At 42.7% G+C, this 21754-nt stretch overlaps 1 protein-coding gene and 1 pseudogene across 1 annotated transcript; both read left to right on the top strand.

Moving 5' to 3' along the window:
• The first annotated feature begins 405 nt into the window (after positions 1-405).
• Positions 406-18353, top strand: LOC117466667 (DNA repair protein REV1-like; annotated as a pseudogene).
• A 457-nt stretch (positions 18354-18810) lies between these two features.
• On the top strand, positions 18811-21243 carry LOC139435939 (DNA repair protein REV1-like). Its single transcript, XM_071207023.1, has 4 exons — positions 18811-18814; positions 19035-19179; positions 19485-19985; positions 20409-21243. Exons 1-4 carry the CDS (start codon positions 18811-18813, stop codon positions 21241-21243), a joined length of 1485 nt encoding a protein of 494 aa, XP_071063124.1.
• Positions 21244-21754: the final 511 nt, after the last annotated feature.

The raw sequence follows: 21754 nt of genomic DNA on the forward strand, positions 1-21754 counted from the left end.
GGGTGGTGTTTTCTCAAAAATAAAATACAATCTTGGCTAGACAAGATAAACGTAATTACTCTTACCCAGACAAAAGGTAAAGCAAAGAAATACAATTATTTGGAGGTTTCAGAGTTAAACATACAGTTCTACAAAACATAACATGTTGATCTAGAAGAGGACTCTTACTGTATTGCCTCAAAGTTTAAACCCCATATTCAGATAATTATGTGGATCCAAATGTATTCAAAATAACACATTTTAACACGCATCTTTATTTATATTACCCACCTGTTTCCCTCAATATTTTGACTTAGTAATACCCACACATTTAACGTTTATTGTCATCGAATGTTTTATTTTGAAAATCCCCCCAGAACTACTATGTTCTGCTGGTTTCACTTGATGCTCGTTGAGAAAAGAGAAAGCAAAAAGCTCCAGCAGGCGGGCGGTAGAAATGGAGAGCAAAAGGACTGGGAGGGAGAGCGAAAACACTGAAGAGACATGGCGTGGCAGCAAGACAAAATAACAGGATTTCAGCCCAACACAAAGGAGTTATCTGAAGAACAAATTAAAGCTTGACGGGTCGAGCTAGCGTTTACTGACTGGAGGATTTTCATTTAGCTTTGCTTTGGTCTCACCGCGTAATCAGTGCGCCCTGTGTGTTGTATCTGCAGAGAAGTCTGTAGCGAAAAACACAGCCTGGCAGGATTAAAGGTAAAAACAAGTCACTTGTGTTTACCATCATTTACCCAGGACTGTTTTTACAGATGTACACCGCATTGAAGTTGCAAAGTCGTTATGAGTAACGTTGCTGTGTCTATTGTCTGCTAGCTGAATTGGCAGCTTTGTTCCCGAGTGCATGGCAACACTCAACTCGTATGCTTGCTATCATTGACACCATGTTACAGTCCTGTCATGCGGCATCGACCTTCTCGATTAACAAACAAAGCATTTCTTGGAGTGGCTAGGCTAACTTACTGTTAGCTGCTTGCACTGGGGATGTGACAAAGTGCCACATGGGGCTCTGTTGTAACCAACCTGTCAGTGTCTGCAGACCTGCCCGGGCATGCCCTTGGACACAAAGCTGTGCGTAAAAACAGTATCACAACATTTCTGCTAACATGAAACTATAGTAGGCACGCACATGTTTCTGATTTGTGTTGACATCCATCATCATATCAGGATTGTAAAGCTATTTGTGTGCATCACAAAAACTAATTGTACACAACAAGTTTTGTAAAAATAAAATACTCTGATGATCTTTATGTATATCTGCCATCTCGTATTTCTTTATTTTATTTACAGCGTTACTTACGTGTGTTGTATCATATAATCCTTATGTGAACTCTTCCAGTTCCTATCCTATCTCGCGATTCACTCTTATTACTGTTGCTGCTCTGACACCTGAATTTCCCTATGGTGTTTAATAAAGGTTTATCTTTCTTATCTTAATGAATGAACAAAGCACTAAGCTGTATTTGCCTTGTCTCCTCAGTGCTGATGTCTAACTCTTCTTGTCTTGCTTTCAGTATGAGTCGAGATGTGTGGTCAAAAAAGAAAGCCAATGCCAGTGGTGACAATGGTTGGGCTGAGAGGGTGAGTACCTGTCATCATGTCCTGTAATCAACAATGTAGGGCAGAAATAACCCCAGAATGAAGACATGTTACCTTAGGGGAGGTAGAGGGGAAGATGAATATGCAGTTGTAAATACTACGTTAAGGGAAAAACATTCAAAGGGAAAGAGGGTATTCCTTGGTTTATGCATAGTGAGTTGTACAATATTACTGGGAAACTGTAAGTGAACAACCCTTTTCGTCTTCACCCCCTGCAATTTCATTAAAGCAGCAAAGAGCCTGAAGCATATCACTAGTCATTGTTCAATTAGGTTCAGGCTGGACTGCCAGGCAAAGCTTTAACACGGCTGTGAGAGAGCTGCATTTAGCCCCAAAACTACATCTCATAATAACAGTTCATTCATTCATTCATCCATTCAGACAATACTGTAATCCTACAATAGCTATTCTTGTAACTGAAGCAGAACACTTTAAACCCTAAGTTACCCATGGTAACATACATGTGTCCCTATTGTCATACATACTGATAATTAAAACAGTGTGGCTTTGTGCCAGATTGTTTATGAAGGTACTATTCTCATCATCAACTTTAAATTCCCACTGGTATAATTGTCCATGTTTTACTGTATTTTCTGTTTTGCTTTTATTTTACATTTTAAATTGTCTTTTTAAAATTCTTTTATTTGAACCGATATTCATTTCTTGTCAGCTTTAATTCGAGGGAATTTCATTAAGATCACTGTAGATGTTTTATCTGTTTATTTTAATATTGTGATGTTGTTTTTCTTGTTCTGTAAAGCAAATAAAGTGTATTATTATTTATTATTATTATCATAGACAAAGACATTTTGATATTCCTAACAGCATTTCAAGACTAAATATTTCCTTTGAAAGATGTTTTATATTTTATGGCCAAACTTTTTTTGGCCATTATTTTTGTTACATTTTTTAAATTTATATGTACATTTCCTAGATGTCCTAGATTGCCGTATGAGCTGTGGGATTCTGCAGGCACAGTTGTAAATCTTTCTCTCACCTTGCCCTCCTTCTTGTGTGCAGGGCGGCTACATGGCTGCCAAAGTTTCTAAACTGGACGAGCAGTTTAAACTGGACGCCCCCAGAGAGAAGCAGAAGGACGGGTCATGCTCCACTATTTTCAGCGGAGTATCTATCTATGTTAATGGATACACAGGTAACACTACGCTACAGCACCTCCATATTGTCACACTAGTTTTTCTCTCTTTCCCCCTCAATAATTCATCAGTCGTTCTCCTTCCTGAAGTCACCGGAGCGTCAAAAATACATATTTCCCCTCTTTTGAGTTGAGCAAACATATCACCGTAGAGAAGGAACATGCATCTGCTCAGGAGGCTCGTGCTCACTCTCTGGCAGGTGTAGTTAGGTAGAGATAAAATAGTTCCCACAGAAAACTTCTCCCCACAAGGTTTGTGGATTATGCTGAGCAACTCTGTGAGAGGCATTGTAGTTTTTTATTAAGGCAAACATCTCAAGGGACCATATCTCTAACATTCGGCACTACAACAAACTAAATCCAGATGGTAAACAGAAAAAAGTCCAATAAACTGTAAAAATAGTTTACAAGTGTTTTTCTTTTTGTTCCTCTCACATTCATGTCACAACTGACTACTTGTTTCTCGTGTAAATGTTTGCTGTGTTTGTGATGTTTTTCTGCAAGTCTCACTCTTGTCTTGTGTGGACCATAGAAATAGATTATTTGGGTATTTTTGGTTAATTTTTAATTTGTCTGTTTGTGAGCAGACCCGAGTGCGGATGAGCTGCGCAGGCTGATGATGCTGCACGGCGGTCAGTTCCACACGTACTACTCTCGCTCCAAGACCTCTCACATCATCGCCAACAACCTGCCCAACAGCAAAATCAAGGAGCTGAGAGGGGAAAAGATCGTCCGGCCGCTGTGGATCACTGACAGGTGAGCTCAGTGAAGAGAATATCTTGCTATCCCCCTTGTTTATATGTATACTTACATTTATATTTGGTTTAAATACTTGTCTTTAGCATCCTTTTTGAATGCAAAATTGTTGTTTTTTTTGGTTATTCTTATATATTTCCTTTTTTTTTTACCTACTTTGCAACTTATTTTTTTAGATTGTTTTTGTTCACACCACCAGATACCAAAGCAAATTCCTTGTATGTGTAAACGTACCTGGCAATAAACTTGATTCTGTCTTTATGTTCTCATTTGTTTAAACAGTATCCAGGCTGGGTGTCTCCTGCCCTGCCTGCAGTACCAGCTCTACAATCAGAAGGGCCCTCTCTTCCCTGCTATGATTTCCCGCCAGACGCCTGAGATGGCAGGGCCGAGCCATCAGAAGCTCCACCTGCCGCAGCGCAGCATGCAGCGCTCTGTTCTCAACCAGGAAAGCCAGAATAACTCCCTCCCCCCCCCCGAACCACAGTCGACTTTACCCAGACAACATCCAACCTCAGTCCGTGCAGCAGAGCTCTGCTGCTCGCCTCATCAACCCACAGCCCAGCCACTTAGCATCCACTCACCTCAACACAGATCCCAGGCACAGAAGCCCCTCACACACCCACCTGCTGTCCCAACCCCAGCCCCACAAAACCCCCCCTCAAGCCCCCACTGTCCCCTTTACAAACACCTCAAGCGAATCTGCAGCACCAGAGGGCCGGTCAACAACAACCTCACAGCAACTCTTCTCACAACAGCAGCTGCAAGGAAGTGGAGTTAAAGATGTGAGTATGGAAAGTTAATGAGCCATAAAATGGGGACTCCAAGCAGTTTGAAATTTAATAATTAATATTTTCAGACCTGTAGTTCTATAAAATCCAAGTTATGGAAGTTGAATGTACAGATTTATTTTATTACATATACAACACTCAATACCTTATTACATACATAATTTAAATAATTTAACATTTCAAAGTTGCTAAATAAAAGTCTGTTTTTTACCCTTCATGCTTGGGCTTATTACCTGACCAAATAGCTTTAGACAATGTTTGATCATAAATACAATTTATGAAAGGTCATGGAAATCCACTGGCTTAATTGTGTAGGAACACAGTAAGTACGTTTTTAATTGAAATGAGATCGTTGCACCCATCGTAACATAATGTCTTACTAAATGAGCCACATTCTCTTTATCTCTTTATCCACAGAAATGGATTCCTGCAGACCTCATTTGACGTGATGAGCCATTCAAAATTAAAAGAAATGCAAGAGTGTGGCAAAGCAGCTCCTCTCCCGCAGGTGGCGAAGGAAGCTCATCTGACGAATGGACACTCTCACCTTGTTAATGGTGCCTTAAAGCCAGAGGACCTGCTGTCCCCTGCTCAACCCTCTGATGACACGGAGCTGCCTCAACGCAGAGTCAAGAGTTCACACGATAAACCTCACAGTCCTCCAGGGCCGCTTCAGACCAAACCCGACCCTTATGAGTTCCCCCAGAGTCCTCCAAAGCAATCCGAGCAGTCTGTGGTCTCTCTGAAGCAATCCAGTTCACATGAAGCCAACGAGAAGAGACTTAAACCTCCACCACCCACCTACCAGGAGGCTTTAAAAGCCACGGAAACCCACCTCCTCCCAAAGCAGCTCCACCCATCCCATCCAGTTGATTCACATCCAGAAAAGACTCCTCTGTCCCCCGCACATCGCTCTCTTTCACATTCTCCCGTCCGTCTGAACGGGAGTCACCACAATGCCTTTTCATCTGCCTCGCTAAACTCAACCAACATAACATCCAAACCTCATCATCCCACTGAAAAGTCTCCGTCGCCGTCCAAGTCCTCGGCGCAGCTGACGGCCCAGACAGGCGGACTGATCTCTGAGTATTACTCTCACTCACGTTTACACCAGATCTCCACGTGGAGGTCCGGCTTCTCGGAGTATGTCAATGAGCTGCACGGCAAGAGGAAAGCAGCGGGGGGCGCCTCCTTCCCAGGGAGGGAACGATTGAGGAAATCGGTGGCCCAGCGCTCGGACAGAGGAGGTAAGAGAGGAAGGGTTGCTTTTTGGGTTTCATGTTAGTATTGTCTTCCTCTACTGGGACGTGTCTCCATGCTTTAATGTTCTTTATTTTACTCTTTTCACCCTCTGTCTGAAACCAGAGTCCTGTCTGTGATTGGTCAACGTCTTGAGTTTTTAAATGTTACCCCACGGCTGCAGTTTTGACAACTTACAGCTGCCATGTCGTTTTGCCCTTTAGCCGTGCAGTGTGACTGAGGGGGTTGTGTGCCCGTGGGAAAGTGACGTTTGTGCATACCCTCTATATTTAGGTGTCTTGGTGACTCAAAGGTCTGAGACACATGCCACATAACTTCAACTTCTCCTGTTCAAGTTCTGTCAGAGACGGAGTGGCGTTCATTCTCGCTACGAGTCTTTCTTTTCCTGACTGTAGAATGTCAAAAACATCTTTAGAGTGGTTTCTCATCTTGAATTGACAAACCAGCACAAATAAGGACTATAAATACATGTCCTTGTTCTAAAAGATAAACAAAATATTAAGATATTAATGTATGTGTCTCTGCAAATTAAATGATCATTAATCACTAAGTTACAGTACTCCGGGGATCATTAGTTGTTGCATTCATGTCGTGATTTGCGAACCCTTCCTCTGACTTGTTGCTTTTGTTTGTGTGGTCAGGTACGTCTGCACCCACAAGTGTCAAATCGTGTATTTTTCACGTGGACATGGACTGTTTCTTCGTGTCTGTGGGGGTCCGACATCGACCAGAGCTCCAAGGTAAGGCTCCTCTTTGTTTTGAAGTGTCAGCGAACCGGGTTTATATTCAACACAACAGCCTCACACGTGCACTCGTCTCCTGGTTGATCTCATGGTTGTGTTGCAGGGAGGCCAGTAGCTGTGACCAGTAGCCGTGGACAGGGCCGGGTCCCCCTGAGGGCCCGGGGCCCAGCCTCAGCTAGAGAGCCAGTACTACCAGAGGAAGCATGCTCTCCCTGGTGAGAAGCACATCACACACTGCCTGGTTGTTATGGAGCTTTCTGCTGACCTTGATTTTCTCCGTGTGTTTCCTGTATTATCCTGACACTAAATGTACGGTTGTTCCTGCCTCTCAGAGATGGAAGATGAGGATCTGGACAGAAGTCCATCAGAAGACAGTCCTGTCCCGCATACTAACGGAGTGGACCAGGATACTGCCACTCTCTCTAGGGCAGAGATTGCATCCTGCAGTTATGAGGCCAGGTAGGATATTCATTTTCATTGATATTATTTTTTTTAGGTGGGCCTTTTTTCTGGTGTTCATTGTAGTGATGTGTCAGTCGCGACTTGGTAAGTGATACAAGACAGAATGATATGACGATCTCCTGCATGCAGTGACGTGTAATATCCAAGGATTAGAGACTATTGGATGCTGCTGTTTTGAGCATTGCAATATATTTATTTTCATTATGTTATTTATTTATGATGATTTTTAGGCTCAGCAAAGATTTGTTGTCAGTTTGTATAGGTGTTGCTATCTGCTGTTTTTAGTGTGGTTCTCCAATCGGAGAGTTACAAGGGTCTGTAAAGGCAATGAAAACAATTGGCCACAGCAAATCATTAATATTACAAATGGAATTTCTACTTTGAATACTTCAGTACAAAGTCAAAACAGGGCTACATTTGATTCAATTATAAAAGGTATATTTCGCAGATAAACCTAGTAACCCCGCCCCCTTAAAAAAAGAACGGCTCTTTTGAGCGGCTCTCGCAAAGGAACGGAGCCATAAGATCCCGGCTGCCTTCAAAGAGCCATAATTCCCATCACTAGTTCATTGCGTAGCTTCAGCTATTATATTCTGGGGGCATGCTGTCCATGTTACAACCCCATACAAACAAATATGTCATATATTTATGGTAGGGTTATGAAATTGGACGTATAATAAACACGAGACATTTAAAGTTTTACTAATAGTTTAAAGAATTATACATTTTGTGCAAATATGACGAATACAGTTACTTTAATCAACTCTTCAACTTTTTGAGGTCTCTATGCTTATCGCTCAACTTACTGCTATTGTTTTGTAAAATAATGAAAGAGAACACAAAGTCTCCCATCACTGCAACAGTAACATTGAGAGGTGTTCACTCATTCAAACCTCTTTGTCTTTTTAATTGATGGATGAGTGTCTTCAACCGTCCTGTGCTGGTCCTTGAATGCTATGTTTGAGAGGTGTGGGAACTCCATGTGTTGTACTCACTGTAAGTGGTTCCCTCTCGCAGGCAGGCGGGCGTGAAGAACGGGATGTATTTTGGAAAAGCCAAACAGCTCTGTCCCTCGCTGCAGTCGGTCCCGTATGATTTTGAGGCGTACAAAGAGGTGGCTCTCACCATGTACGAGACTCTGGCCGGGTAAGTAGAAGTCCCTGCTCTTGTCTCACTCACTTCCCTGTCCTCGGACGGGCACAATGACACGAGGCACGCCTTCTCATTGAATTTGTTCTCTGCAGTTACACCCATGACATCGAGGCTCTGAGCTGTGATGAGCTGCTAATCGACGGTTCTGCTCTGCTGGCCGAGCTGCGCATCGACCCTCAAGATCTGGCCCGCACCATCCGAGCCGACATCAAGGAGAAAACGGGATGCTGTGCTTCAGTGGGCATGGGTGAGTTTCTGTGGGTCTGTACTGTAAAATACATCAAGACGGCGTTTCCGTTTGATCAGAATCTAAATTCCTGAGCTCTGTTAAGCGCCCCGATAAACATTCCTGTTTGTCATCTTGCAATATACTCATTTATAAAAATAGTTATCACCGCAATAAACCGTATTTAATTTTGTCTTAACGTACATTATTTAATTTCATATTCTGTTATATATCATGTTCTATTTACATGTATATAGACTTTTTGCACTACTTTGTATTTTTGTATTTTATTATATATGTTGCTTTGTTGGAGGAGCTCAGGTCAGAAGAATTTCATTGCCATATGACAATAAAACCTTGATATATAATGACTTCACACACTCGACATGTGAAAGTGTTACAGGAGCCATAACAGTATTAGACAAGAGTGTGTACAGTTAAGTGATTTCGGTACTTTTTTTTTTTTTTTTAAAGGAACTCAAACTTAAAAGCAGGAAAAGTACTAATAAACTACTCACCAAAACTCAGAATAGTGAGAATCGTAGCGCTTTTTTGAAAATCCATCATTTATTATTAAATATAGGGAAGGAAAGCACACATTAGTAATAGAATCAAAATGAAGACAATAAGTAGACAACCATGGCTAAAAATGAGTATCGGCAATTAAAAATAACAAACAAGTGACATAAGTTACATATTTAGGTGTTGAGACATTATAACAGTGTCACGGTTACAGACTCAAACTGCTCTTCTGTTCAGGGTCCAACATCCTTCTGGCTCGGCTGGTGACCCGAAAGGCCAAGCCGGACGGACAGCACCTCCTGAAGCCTGAAGAGGTGGATGATTTCATCAGAGAGCTGCCGGTGACCAGCCTGCCAGGTACACAGCTCCCACCTGCTGGTCATGACCGTACACATACGGTGTTTCCTGTAGAAACTATTGATTGATTGTTGTTTTTTGTATCCAGGTGTGGGGCCTGTAATGGGCAGGAAGCTGGCAGGAATGGGTGTGCGGTCCTGTGGGGATCTCCAGCAGGTTTCTCTGTCTCAGCTGCAGAAGAAGTTCGGACCCCGGACCGGACAGACTCTGTTCCGCTTCTGCAGGGGCCTCGACGAGCGGCCCCGTCCGCTACGAGAAGGAGAGGAAAGTCTGTCTCTGCTGAGATGAACTACAACATCCGCTTCACTAAGGTTGGACCGACCTCTCTCTGTCCTGTTTCAGTTATTATTTCTGTAGTTCTTTATTTGTGCATACTTAAAGAAAAGAAAGACATGAGCAAATGCACAGGTGGGCTACTGTATATGCTCGCTATCAATCTAGCAAAGATTATTTCAAAATATTCCCAGAAATAAATACAAAAATACAATTTCTAGTTATTTACTACTAGTTGTACTAGAGATTAAAACACCAAAGAAGTAACAATAAATAAAAACAAGCATTGCAAATAGAAAAATGTGTACTGCTTACATTCACTGTATTTTACTTAATTACCTGTGCTACCATCACAATAATGATTTAAGATAAATAAGAAAAAGTGACTGCAAAGATTCTTATCTTCTCCCCATTTCCCACTGTTCTCCAACCCTCTCTCCCCTCCCTCTGTGTCCAGGTGGACGAGGCGGAGTCTTTCCTCAATAACCTGTCCATGGAGGTGCAGAAGAACGTTTACAAGACGCCGGGCTGCGGGGCCGCAGAGTTACCCTGAAGGTCATGGTGCGCAAGGCTGGAGCGCCACTGGAGCCGGCTAAATACGGAGGTCATGGCATATGTGACAACCTCGCCAGGTGAGAGAGCGACCGTCAACAATGCTCTGAATCAAACAGAACCGCTGGTCAGCTGATCGACCAGTGACCAGCCCAATCCCTGTCGTATGTAAAGTACATCATGTCGTTGGTGTGGAAGTTCCTCAGTGTTGCCAGGAGGACATAAAGCTGACACATTAAATCCTAAATAAGCTGTGTAGAAACAACCTGTAAGACAAGAAGGTTCTGTAAGCTTGTGCAGTTTGGGAGAAAGTATTTTTTTTAATAGTCATGGACGTACAAGTCAATTCCAAGAATAATAAGCAACACATTTTTTCTGTATATGCTGTAATTGTATTTCTAAGAAACTGAAGAAAAACAGAAAATGGAGAAAATCTTAATTCGGCACGTCGGCTTTAAAAAAAAAAAAGGAAATTGAAAAAAGTGCATCTGTAACCATAATCCCTGTGTGTGTGTGTGTGTGTGTGTTGTGTGTGTGTGTGTGTGTGTGTGTGTGTGTGTGTGGTGTGTGTGTGTGTGTGTGTGTGTGTGTGTGTGTGGTGTGTGTGTGTGTGTGTGTGTGTGTGTGTGTGTGTGTGTGTGTGTGTGTGTGTGTGTGTGTGTGTGTGTGTGTGTGTGTGTGTGTGTGGTGTGTGTGTGTGTGGTGTGTGTGTGTGTGTGTGGGTGTGTGTGTGTGTGTGTGGTGTGTGTGTGTGTGGTGTGTGTGTGTGTGAGTGAGAAGTGATTTATAATGTCCTCCTCTCCCTTGCTCTCCGTCTCCTCCGTCAGGACTGTGATGGCTCGCATCAGTCCACAGACAGGCGGTCAGCTGAATCGCCGCTGCGGTCATCAAGCTGTTCCACGCCATGAAGCTTCAGGTCCAGGAGATGAGGGGGATCGGCATCCAGGTCCAGCTCCTCGACGGACACCACTCCGGCCCCAGGACTCCGCGGGCCCCGGGTCTCGCTCCATCAAACAAAATGTTTCTACGCCAGGGAAGTGGCAGATCCAGAAAAATAGGTCGGTGTAAAGTCTCTGTGTTTCAGGTTGTATCTTTGTTGTCGTCTATAACACCTCTTGTTGTTAAATACCAACCAACTATGTGCAATATATATGTGCCGTTAATAACTGTGCAATATATACCTGGCTGCTAAATCCTCAGAACTGTTACAGGATGTGTTTTTTTTAAATGGTGTAACTTTTTTAAACTTTTTTTTATTTGATTATAATTAGTTTATCTTTAATACTTTTGTCTGCATGCTTCCTAGGTAAACATTAAGCTGGCTCTTTTCTGCTTGTAACAATGTAAATGTCCCCTCTGTGGGACGAATAAAGGTATTCTAGTTCTGATTCTGAAATCTATTCTGTTTAACATCAACGTTACAGAACCTACAGACGACCCGCTTCACATCAGGAGAATTCTTCCCTAAACGTGGGCCCGTCCTCCAGCTCCACTCCTCGTCCTCTGTCCTCCTCCCCGAGCCGGTCCCCGGGACGAGCAGAGAACCAGCACGCAGGCGGACACACTCCCAAAAACCCCGAGCACGTCTCAACTTCAGTATCGAAATCCCCTCCCTTCACAGGTAAGGACTTGAAGGAGATATCTTTTCATCATTAAGATTGTATTGTATATTTTCAAAGACAGGAAACACAACGATACAAGACAAGGACAGGGCTCACACACATGGTGAGAGGGAGGTTACAGTGGTATGTTATGCATGCTCATGGTATCATGATTTACTACTCCATAACAAAAATATACTTTCATTATTAATTTATTCTATTTGACTTGTTCTAATGTATCCTTTTTGGTTTGTGAATGGAGATCTCTGAGTGATTGCAGGAGCTGAAACGGTTAAATGTTTAAACAAGTTGTGTCGTGGGCTTCCTTCCTTGTTTTCCTATCAAGCTGATAGACGCCCTAAACAGACATTTCCAACTCGTTTTCTTTCCTTTATATTGTGTTACTTACAGTTGATAGTTTGGATGATATTTATGCAATGGGTTGGCTCAAAATAAAATAACACACTTTTACACATACACAAAGAAAAGAGGGCCTTTACAATAGTCAAACAAAGAGGCAAAACTCAAATAAAATGAAAAACAAACTTAGGTATTCTTTCTTGCTTTCTTTCTTTGTTAAGGCTTATGTAGCTTGGTAACTTAAATGGCGGTTGAACGGTTAAAAACTGTGCCTCGGTGGAGTCTTTCTAACAGGTTGCCCATCTCTGTCACTTTAGCGCAGGCCCCGTGGGAATATGTAGTCTTTTATAGTGTGTTGACTACAGACGTCACGATTAGGTGGCCTTTTTTTTTTATAAAAACAAAATGCTGGCTCTAAAAACGTGCGTTTCCTCCCCAGGTGGATCCTCTGTGTTGGAGGCACTGCCTGCAGATCTGAGAGAGCAGGTGGAGCAGTCGTGGACCAACCGGGACAGGACCTCGAGCCACCGTCGCCCCCCAGCCCGACGCCCCCCGCTCCTCCCCCCCCGCCTCCCTCTGTGAGGTCTCGACCCCCCTCCCCCCCTCCCCCTGCTGCCTTAGCGCTGTACACGCCCCCCGCCGGCACGCTGCTGCTTCAGCTCCCAGACCAGCCCGACAGTCCGGGGATTGTTCTGGAACTACCACACTTCTCACAGGTAGGAAGGCAACCCATTGAGATTTAGCCTTGAGGACATCGTCTGTATTGCATGTTAAAAAAATATTGATAAATCATGTCTTTAAGAAGCACCTTTTATCCGTCACAAATTATACAGAAAAGCTGTAATTTAAAATGTAACATATCGCCTATTAAAAAAGAAATACTGTCGGTAATATTTAACTAATTTAATAATATATTATATTACATTATATATCATTCATTTCATTCTGTTTTTGGTCAACTGAATTCAACAAAATTACGAGAGTACGTCTATAACAACTGTCCAAGAGCGTGATTTAAGAGGCGCTGGATTATTTACTTAATATCAATATTTCTATCTTTTACAGTAAATTCCGTCTAACAGTTTATTGACAACTGTGGTATAGTGAAACATGTTTGCGACTAGTTGTCCCGTTTTACTAAGTCTTCCTGCTTCCTGCCTGCAGGTGGATCCGGACGTATTTGCCGCCCTTCCCAAAGAGCTGCAGGACGAACTGAAGAATGCCTACAACCGAGTAACACATGTCCAGCCTCAGGCAAAAATATGTAAGTCTCCAGGGGGATTTGTTAGGAATGAGTTGAGCTTTTTTCGACTATTAATATAAGCAGCGATATTCTCTTTGTCTCATGTTTTCCCTGTTGGTTTCTCAGCAGTGGAGCAGAAGAATCCTCTGCTGCAGCTCAAACAGCCGGGAGTTGGAGTTGGTCGGGTGAAGCGGCGCTACAAGAGAAAAAATGCAGGGAGTCCCGTTAAAAAAGGTCCCTCGCCTGTGAAGAGACGAAACACGACAAACAGCCCGGCCAAAACCCTGCCCCCCCTCTAAAACCACGGGAACCAATAAACACATTGAAGGTAAGTCAAGAACAGTTTCCTTCATAAACATGGTGGCAGTGTGTGAAGATAATTTATGGCTCACACCTTCTTTTTTTTTTCCTTCATAGACGGAAAATGGTCCCTCCACGTCAAACCCTAAAGCAGACATCGCAGGGTCCAAATTCATCCCCCGCCCTGCTCCTGTGCTGGCCGGAGCCTACGACATGACGGACATTAGGACGCTGCTACGGGAATGGGTCACCACCATAACAGGTATACTGTGAAGCAGAGCTGCAACGGTTAACATACCACTTATTTGATCCACAGTAAAATAACACAAGTATTTTTTATGCATGAAATCAGAATCTGAAATATGGAGATGTCCTGCTTTTTGTGTTTTATATGTTTTAAAACTTTTATGTCATGATGAACTGAATATATTTGGGTTTTGGACTGACAACAAAAGGCGTTGTGAGAAAATATTTAGGTCTTTCAGAGAGTTGGATTTACATTTTTGACTATTTTCAGCACCAAACTATCTAGAAAATAAATAATCTTAAAATGTGTTTTAGTCGTACAGTAAAGAACAGTTGTCTCATAGTGCCTACTTATGCAATTACCTATGCGGTTAGGCATTTTAATCACTTTTTTTCCACTTTTGTTAGAACCCATGGAGGAGGACATCCTGCAGGTGGTGAAGTTCTGCACTGATCTGATCGAGGATAAAGATCTGGAGAAATTGGATTTGATTATAAAATATATGAAAAGGTAGGTACAGCCCCCCCCCCTGCATTCCCCCACATCCCCCCGCCTTTATGTTCTTATTTGAATGTATTCCTTATCTCTGGTGTTTCCCCTGCAGGCTCATGCAGCGGTCGCTGGAGTCGGTTTGGAGCATGGCTTTCGACTTTATTCTAGACAACGTGCAGTTGGTGTGCAGCAGACACACCACACACACACACACACACACACACACACACACACACACACACACACACCACACACACACACACACACACTCAGACACTCAGACGTGTGTGGTTATGTGTGTGTGAGTCACACTCATTAAGTCATTGTGCAGAGATCTCCCTCTCTCTCTCTGCACATCCATCAATCACTCTCTGACTCTCCATCACTGCATCTCTACTTCCTGCTGCACTGACACACAAGTCGTGTATGAAACAGCATCAGCATCCGATGTCTGGTACCATAGCAACAGAGAACAACCAATGAGGGGGCTCCTCAGGACAAGGCGGCAATCTCTGGGTCAATAGCATCATGGTGTTTTTCACTTTTTGAAATGGGGTTTATTGCAAATAAATACATTTTCTTTCATTGGATTTTGACCTGGATAATAATAGGAATTAGTCTAAATTAAATCAGTCATATGTACACAATTCAAAAGTCAAAAAAGCTTTGCTCTCAGGCTGTAGCCTACCCTTTTTATTCTCGGCATCGATTGTATTTGAAGATGTATAGCTAATTTACGTAACAGGCAGTCTATGGTTCTGGCTCGTGTGTCCTTATTTCACTCCATGGTGCACTAATTCATTCATTGAGCTGCTCACTAACGTGGATATGCATAGAAATACAGTACACAAAACAGTCCTATTTTTTTATTTTCTTACTGTAGTACTTGGTTATTATGATTGTATATCAAGATGTATTTATAGTCTCTATATGTATGTAACAGACAGTCTATGGTTCTGGCTCAGTGTGCGTGTGTGACCTTGTTTCCCTCCATGGTGCATTCATTCATTAATGGAGCTGCTGACTAACCTATTTTAAAATGTTGGTTATTATTGTGTCAATGTGAGCTCCGTGACTGCTGCTGGTTCGTTCCCTCTGCGTCACGGCCGTCAGTAGTGAGTGTGTTCCGGGCCGTTTGAGGACACCGAGCTGCCCGGAGCCAGACAGCGAGAGAGAGAGAGAGAGAGAGAGAGAGAGAGAGAGAGAGAGAGAGAGAGAGAGAGAGAGAGAGAAACTCAGACAAGGCTTTACATACACTGTCTGCTGGAGGAGAGAAGGCGGCGTGGGCGCACTGTGAAAACAAATGTAAAGAGGTGGACACACACTGTCAGAGAGAGATAAACAAATGGTTATGTTCTGCATGCAAACGACTCTCTTGTTAGGGTTTATATACAGTCCAGTGAAAGTACGGGTGGTTTCGTTTGTAAACTGTACACAGCTTTTACAGAGGATGTTGTAGAGTCATTTCAGGTGACATGCATGCACTCGGTTACCCGCACAGTGGCAGCATTACAACCACAACTTGAAGCTAAAAACAAGAAGCCGGCGATGAGCCGGATCAAGTTAGCTCAGAGAAGCTATAGGCTAACCGGAAGTTGGGTGGTGTTTTCTCAAAAAAAAATACAATCTTGGCTAGACAAGATAAACGTAATTACTCTTACCCAGACAAAAGGTAAAGCAAAGAAATACAATTATTTGGAGGTTTCAGAGTTAAACATACAGTTCTACAAAACATAACATGTTGATCTAGAAGAGGACTCTTACTGTATTGCCTCAAAGTTTAAACCCCATATTCAGATAATTATGTGGATCCAAATGTATTCAAAATAACACATTTTAACACGCATCTTTATTTATATTACCCACCTGTTTCCCTCAATATTTTGACTTAGTAATACCCACACATTTAACGTTTATTGTCATCGAATGTTTTATTTTGAAAATCCCCCCAGAACTACTATGTTCTGCTGGTTTCACTTGATGCTCGTTGAGAAAAGAGAAAGCAAAAAGCTCCAGCAGGCGGGCGGTAGAAATGGAGAGTAGAAATGGAGAGCAAAGGACTGGGAGGGAGAGCGAAAACACTGAAGAGACATGGCGTGGCAGCAAGACAAAATAACAGGATTTCAGCCCAACACAAAGGAGTTATCTGAAGAACAAATTAAAGCTTGACGGGTCGAGCTAGCGTTTACTGACTGGAGGATTTTCATTTAGCTTTGCTTTGGTCTCACCGCGTAATCAGTGCGCCCTGTGTGTTGTATCTGCAGAGAAGTCTGTAGCGAAAAACACAGCCTGGCAGGATTAAAGGTAAAAACAAGTCACTTGTGTTTACCATCATTTACCCAGGACTGTTTTTACAGATGTACACCGCATTGAAGTTGCAAAGTCGTTATGAGTAACGTTGCTGTGTCTATTGTCTGCTAGCTGAATTGGCAGCTTTGTTCCCGAGTGCATGGCAACACTCAACTCGTATGCTTGCTATCATTGACACCATGTTACAGTCCTGTCATGCGGCATCGACCTTCTCGATTAACAAACAAAGCATTTCTTGGAGTGGCTAGGCTAACTTACTGTTAGCTGCTTGCACTGGGGATGTGACAAAGTGCCACATGGGGCTCTGTTGTAACCAACCTGTCAGTGTCTGCAGACCTGCCCGGGCATGCCCTTGGACACAAAGCTGTGCGTAAAAACAGTATCACAACATTTCTGCTAACATGAAACTATAGTAGGCACGCACATGTTTCTGATTTGTGTTGACATCCATCATCATATCAGGATTGTAAAGCTATTTGTGTGCATCACAAAAACTAATTGTACACAACAAGTTTTGTAAAAATAAAATACTCTGATGATCTTTATGTATATCTGCCATCTCGTATTTCTTTATTTTATTTACAGCGTTACTTACGTGTGTTGTATCATATAATCCTTATGTGAACTCTTCCAGTTCCTATCCTATCTCGCGATTCACTCTTATTACTGTTGCTGCTCTGACACCTGAATTTCCCTATGGTGTTTAATAAAGGTTTATCTTTCTTATCTTAATGAATGAACAAAGCACTAAGCTGTATTTGCCTTGTCTCCTCAGTGCTGATGTCTAACTCTTCTTGTCTTGCTTTCAGTATGAGTCGAGATGTGTGGTCAAAAAAGAAAGCCAATGCCAGTGGTGACAATGGTTGGGCTGAGAGGGGTGGTACCTGTCATCATGTCCTGTAATCAACAATGTAGGGCAGAAATAACCCCAGATGAAGACATGTTACCTTAGGGGAGGTAGAGGGGAAGATGAATATGCAGTTGTAAATACTACGTTAAGGGAAAAAACATTCAAAGGGAAAGAGGGTATTCCTTTGGTTTATGCATAGTGAGTTGTACAATATTACTGGGAACTGTAAGTGAACAACCCTTTTCGTCTTCACCCCCCTGCAAGTTCATTAAAGCACAAAGAGCCTGAAGCATATCACTAGTCATTGTTCAATTAGGTTTCAGGCTGGACTGCCAGGCAAAGCTTTAGCACGGCTGTGAGAGAGCTGCATTTAGCCCCAAAACTACATCTCATAATAACAGTTCATTCATTCATTCATCCATTCAGACAATACTGTAATCCTACAATAGCTATTCTTGTAACTGAAGCAGAACACTTTAAACCCTAAGTTACCCCATGGTAACATACATGTGTCCCTATTGTCATACATACTGATAATTAAAACAGTGTGGCTTTGTGCCAGATTGTTTATGAAGGTACTATTCTCATCATCAACTTTAAATTCCCACTGGTATAATTGTCCATGTTTTACTGTATTTTCTGTTTTGCTTTTATTTTACATTTTAAATTGTCTTTTAAAATTCTTTTATTTGAACCGATATTCATTTCTTGTCAGCTTTAATTCGAGGGAATTTCATTAAGATCACTGTAGATGTTTTATCTGTTTATTTTAATATTGTGATGTTGTTTTTCTTGTTCTGTAAAGCAAATAAAGTGTATTATTATTTATTATTATTATCATAGACAAAGACATTTTGATATTCCTAACAGCAGTTCAAGACTAAATATTTCCTTTGAAAGGATGTTTTATATTTTATGGCCAACTTTTTTTGGCCATTTTTTGTTACATTTTTAAATTTATATGTACATGTCCTAGATGTCCTAGATTGCCGTATGAGCTGTGGGATTCTGCAGGCACAGTTGTAAATCTTTCTCTCACCTTGCCCTCCTTCTTGTGTGCAGGGCGGCTACATGGCTGCCAAATTTCTAACTGGACGAGCAGTTTAAACTGGACGCCCCCAGAGAGAAGCAGAAGGACGGGTCATGCTCCACTATTTTCAAGCGGAGTATCTATCTATGTTAATGGATACACACAGGTAACACTACGCTACAGCACCTCCATATTGTCACACTAGTTTTCTCTCTTCTTTCCCCCTCAATAATTCCATCAGTCGTTCTCCTTCCTGAAGTCACCGGAGCGTCAAAATACATATTTCCCCTCTTTTGAGTTGAGCAAACATATCACCGTAGAGAAGGAACATGCATCTGCTCAGGAGGCTCGTGCTCACTCTCTGGGCAGGTGTAGTTAGGTAGAGATAAAATAGTTCCCACAGAAAACTTCTCCCCACAAGGTTTGTGGATTATGCTGAGCAACTCTGTGAGAGGCATTGTAGTTTTTTATTAAGGCAAACATCTCAAGGGACCATATCTCTAACATTCGGCACTACAACAAACTAAAATCCAGATGGGTAAACAGAAAAAAAGTCCAATAAACTGTAAAAATAGTTACAAGTGTTTTTCTTTTTGTTCCTCTCACATTCATGTCACAACTGACTACTTGTTTCTCGTGTAAATGTTTGCTGTGTTTGTGATGTTTTTCTGCAAGTCTCACTCTTGTCTTGTGTGGACCATAGAAATAGATTATTTGGGTATTTTGGTTAATTTTTAATTTGGTCTGTTTGTGAGCAGACCCGAGTGCGGATGAGCTGCGCAGGCTGATGATGCTGCACGGCGGTCAGTTCCACACGTACTACTCTCGCTCCAAGACCTCTCACAATCATCGCCAACAACCTGCCCAACAGCAAAATCAAGGAGCTGAGAGGGGGAAAAGATCGTCCGGCCGCTGTGGATCACTGACAGTGAGCTCAGTGAAGAGAATATCTTGCTATCCCCCTTGGTTATATGTATACTTACATTTATATTTGGTTTAAATACTTGTCTTTAGCATCCTTTTTGAATGCAAAATTGTTTGTTTTTTTTGGTTATTCTTATATATTTCCTTTTTTTTTACCTACTTTGCAACTTATTTTTTAGATTGTTTTTTGTTCACACCACCAGATACAAAGCAAATGCCTTGTATGTGTAAACGTACCTGGCAATAAACTTGATTCTGTCTTATGTTCTCATTTGTTTAAACAGTATCCAGGCTGGGTGTCTCCTGCCCTGCCTGCAGTACCAGCTCTACAATCAGAAGGGCCCTCTCTTCCCTGCTATGATTTCCCGCCAGACGCCTGAGATGGCAGGGCCGAGCCATCAGAAGCTCCACCTGCCGCAGCGCAGCATGCAGCGCTCTGTTCTCAACCAGGAAAGCCAGAATAACTCCCTCCCCCCCCCGAACCACAGTCGACTTTACCCAGACAACATCCAACCTCAGTCCGTGCAGCAGAGCTCTGCTGCTCGCCTCATCAACCCACAGCCCAGCCACTTAGCATCCACTCACCTCAACACAGATCCCAGGCACAGAAGCCCCTCACACACCCACCTGCTGTCCAACCCCAGCCCACAAAAACCCCCCCTCAAGCCCCCACTGTCCCCTTTACAAACACCTCAAGCGAATCTGCAGCACCAGAGGGCCGGTCAACAACAACCTCACAGCAACTCTTCTCACAACAGCAGCTGCAAGGAAGTGGAGTTAAAGATGTGAGTATGGAAAGTTAATGAGCCATAAAATGGGGACTCCAAGCAGTTTGAAATTTAATAATTAATATTTTCAGACCTGTAGTTCTATAAAATCCAAGTTATGGAAGTTGAATGTACAGATTTATTTTATTACATATACAACACTCAATACCTTATTACATACATAATTTAAATAATTTAACATTTCAAAGTTGCTAAATAAAAGTCTGTTTTTTACCCTTCATGCTTGGGCTTATTACCTGACCAAATAGCTTTAGACAATGTTTGATCATAAATACAATTTATGAAAGGTCATGGAAATCCACTGGCTTAATTGTGTAGGAACACAGTAAGTACGTTTTTAATTGAAATGAGATCGTTGCACCCATCGTAACATAATGTCTTACTAAATGAGCCACATTCTCTTTATCTCTTTATCCACAGAAATGGATTCCTGCAGACCTCATTTGACGTGATGAGCCATTCAAAATTAAAAGAAATGCAAGAGTGTGGCAAAGCAGCTCCTCTCCCGCAGGTGGCGAAGGAAGCTCATCTGACGAATGGACACTCTCACCTTGTTAATGGTGCCTTAAAGCCAGAGGACCTGCTGTCCCCTGCTCAACCCTCTGATGACACGGAGCTGCCTCAACGCAGAGTCAAGAGTTCACACGATAAACCTCACAGTCCTCCAGGGCCGCTTCAGACCAAACCCGACCCTTATGAGTTCCCCCAGAGTCCTCCAAAGCAATCCGAGCAGTCTGTGGTCTCTCTGAAGCAATCCAGTTCACATGAAGCCAACGAGAAGAGACTTAAACCTCCACCACCCACCTACCAGGAGGCTTTAAAAGCCACGGAAACCCACCTCCTCCCAAAGCAGCTCCACCCATCCCATCCAGTTGATTCACATCCAGAAAAGACTCCTCTGTCCCCCGCACATCGCTCTCTTTCACATTCTCCCGTCCGTCTGAACGGGAGTCACCACAATGCCTTTTCATCTGCCTCGCTAAACTCAACCAACATAACATCCAAACCTCATCATCCCACTGAAAAGTCTCCGTCGCCGTCCAAGTCCTCGGCGCAGCTGACGGCCCAGACAGGCGGACTGATCTCTGAGTATTACTCTCACTCACGTTTACACCAGATCTCCACGTGGAGGTCCGGCTTCTCGGAGTATGTCAATGAGCTGCACGGCAAGAGGAAAGCAGCGGGGGGCGCCTCCTTCCCAGGGAGGGAACGATTGAGGAAATCGGTGGCCCAGCGCTCGGACAGAGGAGGGTAAGAGAGGAAGGGTTGCTTTTTGGGTTTCATGTTAGTATTGTCTTCCTCTACTGGGACGTGTCTCCATGCTTTAATGTTCTTTATTTTACTCTTTCACCCTCTGTCTGAAACCAGAGTCCTGTCTGTGATTGGTCAACGTCTTGAGTTTTAAATGTTACCCCACGGCTGCAGTTTTGACAACTTACAGCTGCCATGTCGTTTTGCCCTTTAGCCGTGCAGTGTGACTGAGGGGGTTGTGTGCCCGTGGGAAAGTGACGTTTGTGCATACCCTCTATATTTAGGTGTCTTGGTGACTCAAAGGTCTGAGACACATGCCACATAACTTCAACTTCTCCTGTTCAAGTTCTGTCAGAGACGGAGTGGCGTTCATTCTCGCTACGAGTCTTTCTTTTCCTGACTGTAGAATGTCAAAAACATCTTTAGAGTGGTTTCTCATCTTGAATTGACAAACCAGCACAAATAAGGACTATAAATACATGTCCTTGTTCTAAAAGATAAACAAAATATTAAGA

This window comes from Pseudochaenichthys georgianus, chromosome 21 (assembly GCF_902827115.2).
Source record: "Pseudochaenichthys georgianus chromosome 21, fPseGeo1.2, whole genome shotgun sequence".
Taxonomy (NCBI): domain Eukaryota; kingdom Metazoa; phylum Chordata; class Actinopteri; order Perciformes; family Channichthyidae; genus Pseudochaenichthys; species Pseudochaenichthys georgianus.

Bases quoted from the DNA above. Each gene is read 5' to 3' on its own strand.
- LOC139435939 (XM_071207023.1), top strand. The intron at 19,180-19,484 runs GTCCGGCCGCTG...TTGTTTAAACAG, and splicing joins GCTGAGAGGGGGAAAAGATC to TATCCAGGCTGGGTGTCTCC. The intron at 19,986-20,408 runs GTGAGTATGGAA...CTTTATCCACAG, and splicing joins AAGGAAGTGGAGTTAAAGAT to AAATGGATTCCTGCAGACCT.